This window comes from Triticum aestivum, chromosome 4D (genome assembly GCF_018294505.1).
Source record: "Triticum aestivum cultivar Chinese Spring chromosome 4D, IWGSC CS RefSeq v2.1, whole genome shotgun sequence".
Classification (NCBI taxonomy): Eukaryota; Viridiplantae; Streptophyta; class Magnoliopsida; order Poales; family Poaceae; genus Triticum; species Triticum aestivum.
The window spans coordinates 9,445,635-9,452,603 of NC_057805.1; the positions used below are offsets into that span (position 1 = coordinate 9,445,635).

The 6,969-nt window shown below is 49.2% G+C and overlaps 1 protein-coding gene across 1 annotated transcript; it reads right to left on the bottom strand.

The window, feature by feature from the left end:
• Nucleotides 1-4,251: 4,251 nt before the first annotated feature.
• On the bottom strand, nucleotides 4,252-4,923 carry LOC123099378 (uncharacterized). The gene has a single exon (XM_044521549.1). It carries the CDS (start codon nucleotides 4,784-4,786, stop codon nucleotides 4,466-4,468), a length of 321 nt encoding a protein of 106 aa, XP_044377484.1. The 5' UTR covers nucleotides 4,787-4,923; the 3' UTR covers nucleotides 4,252-4,465.
• Nucleotides 4,924-6,969: the final 2,046 nt, after the last annotated feature.

The window sequence follows — 6,969 nt, forward strand, 5'->3', positions numbered from 1 at the left end:
GCATTACACTCGTCGTTCACGACCTGTGGATGTTTCCTTGGATGAGTCGTCCTCTTCCTCTCAGCCTACTTATGGCTTGCGTTCTCGTCCTCGTCCGCCTATTGATCGCTTTGGATTTCCCTCCGCTGGTGCTGCTGTTCTTGAGCCGACTTCTTACCGTCAGGCTGTTGTTCATCCTGAATGGCAGTTTGCGATGGCAGAGGAGCTTGCTGCTCTTGAACGCACTGGTACCTGGGATCTTGTTTCTCTTCCTCCTGGAGTCCGTCCCATCACTTGTAAGTGGGTCTACAAGGTTAAGACTCGCTCCGATGGTTCTCTTGAGCGTCACAAAGCTCGTCTCGTGGCTCGTGGTTTTCAGCAGGAGTATGGTCGTGATTATGATGAGACTTTTGCTCCTGTGGCCCATATGACCACTATTCGTACACTTCTTGCTGTTGCCTCTGCACGCCACTGGACAATATCTCAGCTTGATGTTAAGAATGCTTTTCTTAATGGTGAACTGCGTGAGGAGGTGTACATGCAGCCACCCCCTGGGTATTCTGTTCCTGATGGCATGGTGTGTCGTCTTCGTCGCTCTCTCTATGGCCTTAAGCAAGCCCCTCGGGCCTGATTTGAGCGTTTTGCTTCTGTGGTCACTACTGCTGGTTTTTTCGCAAGTGCTCATGATCCCGCATTGTTTATTCATCTTTCTCCTCGTGGCCGGACTCTTCTTCTTCTCTATGTTGATGATATGGTCATCACTGGGGATGACCCTGAGTATATTGCCTTTGTAAAGGCCCATCTTAGTGAGCAGTTTCTTATGTCTGATCTTGGACCTCTTCGCTACTTTCTTGGGATTGAAGTCTCTTCTACCTCTGATGGCTTTTTTATATCCCAGGAAAAGTATATCCAGGATCTTCTTGCTCGTGCTGCTCTTTCTGACGAGCGCACTGTTGAGACTCCTATGGAGCTCAATGTTCACCTCCGTGCTACTGATGGTGACCCTCTTCCTGACCCGACGCGTTATCGTCATCTTGTTGGCAGTCTTGTCTATCTAGCTGTCACTCGTCCGGACATCTCTTATCCGGTTCATATTCTGAGTCAGTTTGTCTCTGCTCCCACATCGGTCCATTATAGTCATCTCCTTCGTGTTCTCCGATATCTTCGGGGCACGATCTCTCACCGTCTCTTCTTTCCTAGCTCCAGTTCTTTACAGCTTCAGGCCTATGCGGATGCTACGTGGGCTAGTGATCCTTCTGATCGCCGTTCACTTTCTGCTTACTGTGTTTTTCTTGGCGGTTCACTCATTGCTTGGAAGACGAAGAAACAGATTGCAGTTTCCCGTTCGAGTGCTGAGGCTGAGTTGCGAGCTATGGCTCTTTTGACGGCAGAGGTGACTTGGTTACGGTGGTTACTTCAGGATTTTGGTGTTTCTGTCACTACACCGACTATGCTCTTATCCGATAGTACAGGTGCTATTAGCATTGCGCGCGATCCTGTGAAGCATGAGCTCACCAAGCATATTGGTGTTGATGCTTTCTATGTGCGCACTGCTGTGCAGGATCAGGTTATTGCTCTTCAGTATGTGCCTTCCGAGTTACAGTTGGCGGATTTCCTGACGAAGGCCCAGACTAGAGCGCAACATGGCTTTTATCTCTCCAAACTCAGTGTTGTTCCTCCACCATGAGTTTGAGGGGGGGTGTTAGAGTTATAATATAGGTCATGTACCCCTTTGTATTTATCCCGTTGTATAAGGGGTTTCCTGCATATGTTACACACCTGTACATGTATATATATCGGCCTATGGCCTCATGGGAATACAAGTTGCTTATTCCTAACAAGAACGTCTTGATCTGTATGCATGTAGCTATCTGAATTGCACTAATAACGTACTATTATATTGGCACATCAGATTGCCTCCATGCTAGGGAGAGGCAGATAACTTGGTGGTGCAGCTGGGGCCACCTTATAACCCTTGTGGCATTAACCAAAGACCTTTACATCAAGATAATATAGCCTGGGGTTATATGCCACATGCCAAAATACTCAAGGTTTTCTGCAAGTACGACCACAGAATGAGAGTTTTCCAATATTTATTTTATTCATTTCCACTATGTAAACTACATGTTGGATCAACTCTAGGATGTCTTCCAGGTTTGTGTTAGAATAATTTCATGAGTAACCTACAAAGAATAAGATAAATTAGAAGGAAAATTAGCTTTGCTGGCGAAATTTGCAAAGTAGCGCTGTCTGCCTTTTGTCCCAAAAAATGCGATGTAATCTTCACTGCTGCATACTAGAGTACAGAAACTACCAAAGTTTAAAATGACCGCCAAGTAAAATCCTCTCTAGTCGATAGTTTTATTCTGGGGCATGACTCATATTATGTATTTTGGTCTTCAATTTAATGCAGGCACTTGAACTAAGGTATTTAGATGAAACATTGTATTCAAATAGGAGCCTTTGCTACCTAAAAATAGGCAAGCCACAGAAGGCTTTGCTGGATGCTGATCTTTGCATTGCAAGAAAACCCGAGTGGGCGAAAGGTTACTACCGGAAAGGAGCTGCTCATATGTCGCTCAAGGTCAGAAACCTTCAACAGTTTGGTAGTTATCTGTTGCCCTTTTTTACATTTGGTGTCGATTCATCTGTCCAACGTTCTGTTGTCGACAGGAGTACGAGGAAGCATCCGAAGCTTTCCAAGATGGATTGGAACTGGATCCTGGGAACAATGAGATTAAGAAAGCATTGCGGTAATGTGTCTTATCTTTTATATTCATCTGACACAAGGTTTGTGTTAGGAGAAATCATTTGGACGCAGCCCATCTCAGTAATGCATGCTGTTGCTGTTGCTTTCATACAATGACCAAGTCTTCATAAGTTTAGCAACTGCGGAAACACGAAACTGACAGTACCGCATAATTGTGGCAACCTTGTGGGGTGGTGGAACCATGTGGGCACTCCGAGGTGAGGGGAAATTCAGCAGGCTAGTCTTATGCATCGTGGGAACCTCATCAGCTGCTTTCAGGATTCCAGGAAAAATTCATAGCAACAGAGCTCATCATGACTAATTTTGTCTGGCGATGATGCTCCCTGTTCTGCCCAAATGCTAGCACATCATTGGTTGGTACCACATGACCACTAACACGTCAGTGCACCACACGCACACATACACCGCTGACTGATCTGTGCAGCATATATCCACGACAACATATATATCTTGCAGAAGCTTGGGAGTATATTTGTATCTATCGTCATTTCTCATTCGCCTCCCCCCCCGAAAGAGGGATAACACCCTCGGCCTCTCATCACCGAGTGATGCATACAGCCCTCCATTATTCAATTCGAAGTTTCAATTTCTCATGAGTGTTTGACTGATACCCTTCTGTCCGCAGGGAGGCTTGGGAGGCGATGTCAAAGGATCAAGCTGCTGGAGGAAACATCGAGTCCACAGATTAGGTCGGCATTGCTCTGTCTGCACATGCCTCGTTGCGTTCCTTTTGATTCTGTATCGGTGGTTTGATCGTAGTTTCGTAGTGGAACCTGTGTAGAGTTTGATGTAGACGCTCATGCATACACATGACCCTTGGTTGCATGTCTAGCGTATGGCGAGTCGAAGGGTCAAATGCAACTAAAGTTACACTATGTCAGACTATCCGTGACATGCTAACATGTTCGCGTCCTATTTACGTGGTGTGCTCTCGAGGATAGGGTTGATTGATCCCGTACTGTGGCGATCTGAGATGTGATTCTATGGGCCGGTCTTTCCCCCTGAAGAGTTTGATTTCCCCCCTGTGATTCTATGGCACGGTACTCTTTGAAATGCCAGAGTTTGATTTTCAAATGTGGATTGCAATACCGGTTAAAAGACTCCTTTTGAAAATCCCACAATTGCCTACTTTTTTGTGTGATGAAAAGGCAAGAGGACATATTAACTAGCATAAACCATTAGGAAAAGATCTTTATAGAAACTGTAAAATACATGCAAATTTTCAGAGGTGCCGAAGTCTTCTCTGAGTGGAGCAAACTTGTTTAAACCCAGAAATTTGTAGAAGCAGCGGCCAGGAAGTTGTCAATGTAATCCTGTCATATAAACTTGGTCAAATGTAGAGAAATTTGATTTAAAAAGAATTAATGCACTTTATAGTAGTACTTTTGAACCGAGAGTTTTTGTTTTTTTTACCTGCAAGGTTCGAATGAGTATTTGTTTAAAGCGAGTTATTGAGAAATTTGAGATGACAACGGGAACAACATATGCGCAAGCACGGCCGGTACAGAAAAACGAAGAAACTTATCGATGGCCGGTGGTTAATTACAAGGGAAGAACACCCATTCATATACTGATTTTACATCTTCCTTCTCTCATTTTGCGTCCAAACGAAACTAAGGACAGCAAGGACAGGAATCAAGCAGAGTTTTGCGCACGCAAATCATGCCAAGATCACGGCCATCGGTCGGCTCCTCCTAAAAGCTCTGCCCGGCGGCTTCACAAGAACCGCGGGGCGTTGGGGACGAAGATGAACGGCGTGGCGAAGCAGGGCTCCACGCCGACCCACGCAGGGCACGACGACGACGCCGGCGGACCTGCCAGCGCCGCCATGTAGATCGCGGCCAGCTTGCGGACGGCGCGCCGGAGCCAGCGCAGGCGGAGCCGCCGCAGGAGCCCGTGGCAACGGCCACCGCCACCGCCTGCCCTGCCGCCGCCGAGCCAGGCGACCTGGAGCTTACGGCGCCGGCCGAGGCCCAGGCCGCGCCACAGCACCCCCCGGCGCCGCGGCGTGAAGCTGCATGGCGCGCCCTCCCCCATTCCTCTCGTGCCTCTTCTCCCTTCCTCCTCGTACGTCTCGGTGGCTATGCCGCTATGGTATGGCCTGCAGCCTCGTCTTTGACGTACGTAGTGCTTTAGGAGGAGTCAACTTTGGGAAGCAGCCAAAGCTCGAGGTACTGCTGGTGCTGTGGTTGGCGTCATGCAAAGCCATATCTATCTATCTATCTCCAGCAGCCCTAGCTATATCTCTAGGGGCATTGCCGGTGCGTGCCTCACCCTGCGGCTCGTCTTTCTCGGGCGTACGTTGGCCAGCCAGTGTCATCCGTCCCGGCCACTTTGGTTTTGGATGCTTTCCCTGTCGATCACGTCGACGGGGCGGCGGGTCATGGCGCGCACGCACTCTCGTACGTACGTGGGGGCGGAGCGGTCACCGATGGGACATGCGTGCAGGGCTACCATTGCCAAGTCCGGACAGGGTCACATTTTGAATGCCAAGCCTCCACCAACCTGCCTCGCGGAAGCAACTTCGTCGCCAACCGTGCTCGGTGTGCTCAAAGACGAGCGCGCGTCAGGTTTCGTTCGTTCCAAGGAGTCATAAATGGATCCAACGGAAGGGCATATCTTCCCTCATCATTTTCTTTTCCTATCATCACTTTAGCTATACGATAAGTCGCTTGAAAATTAAATTTGGGTCAGTCGATTTTTTGGCTATTGATTGCTGCTCTAAGGGCATCTCTAGCCGATCCCCTAAAAATTAGTATATATACTCCACTAATTTGAACCAAGTTCAAAGCAATTTGAACCAAAAGTAACATGCATTCAAACATAAACGTAGATAGTTTTTGCACAACCAAACTAAAACATAAAGTTAAACTAAACTAAAAGCAACTAAACTACTTCCGGTCGAAGTGGAGGTCGAGCCAATCCTTCCTCGTCAGGTACGGTGTGCCGTGAGCCGGGTCCGGGCCGGTGCCATCGCCGGGGTCGTTGGGGAAGACACTCCTGCACTCTTCGATGTCAATCTCCTCATCATCGCCACCCACCTCGCCGCTATCCTCGCCGCCTTCGACCTCGTTGTCAGATGGGATAATGATAACCTCACCGCCGGCATCGGCAAAGGTCATCCGCTCCGCCTCCATGAGCTCCGGGTGCTCCCGGCGGAGCTCTTCCATGTAGGCCTCGTTGACGGCCTCGGCCTCGAGGTTTCCCTCGCCTCACGGTCCTCCCGCACCATAGCCGAGCTCACTACCCCCGGCTCCGGCGAGACAAGGTGGATCGAAGCCGTGCCGAAGGGGAAGTTGAGTCGGGCCGTCGCGCCGTGGTAGGGGACCTGCCAGTGGTCGTACTCCATGGCCGCGAGCTCGGCCGAGTGGAAGGTTCCGAGCCACCGCGGGATGTGGGTCTCCCGATCCGTGATTCGGCCATCCACATCCCCCAGTGCCGCTGCCGGACCCCGAGGTAGGTCCTCGTCAGCTGTCAGGGCGGAGGGAGGACGGGGAAGTCCTCAAACCAGCATAGGGCGCGACGGCGGGCGGATTGGGCGACCGACACGGTGGCTCGATGAAGAGCCCGCGGAGGACGACCCGCGCGCGTGGCGGCACGGATCTGCACTGCGGATCGGCAGACACCACGTCTGGCCATCGGAGGGGCGGGGGAGGGCGGGGGGCGCGTCGGCGGTGGTGTGGGGGGAGAAGAGGAGGCGGGGAGAAGAGGCGCCGATTTTACTCGACCGCGTAGGGATGGAGTAAATATACTCAGATTTTTAAGGATGAAGTAAAATGTTTACTCCACTAAACCGTATAGGGGATCGGCTAGGTCAAACTTAGTGGAGTAAAAGGCCACTAAGTTGATATAGGGGATCGGTTAGAAATGCTCTAAGATTCTGTTTCTATGCGTATATCTTTTGTTTTTTCCCCTTTTCTTTATTAGTTGATTTTCCTTTTCTTTTATGGTTATTTTTGGGATGTTGGATGAGTGTAAATGTATACACGTAAATAATATACAATATATGCAAAAAATTGCACTACTGTATTCCTATTCTTTGCATAAAAAGAGTGCAACTCAAGTGCAAAGTTGTGTGATGTTTTTGTTTCATTTTGTTTTTTCTGAAAGGATAATACATTCCTTGTACTGCCACCCACCTCTTTTTTACTTGTCCCGTGGCTCGTGTGGTCTGGAGGTCGATTGGGGTGGTATTTGGGACTGATTTGTGTCCTAATGAT

Bases quoted from the DNA above. Each gene is read 5' to 3' on its own strand.
- LOC123099378 (XM_044521549.1), bottom strand. From the start codon at position 4,786: ATGGGGGAGGGCGCGCCATGCAGCTTCACGCCGCGGCGCCGGGGGGTG.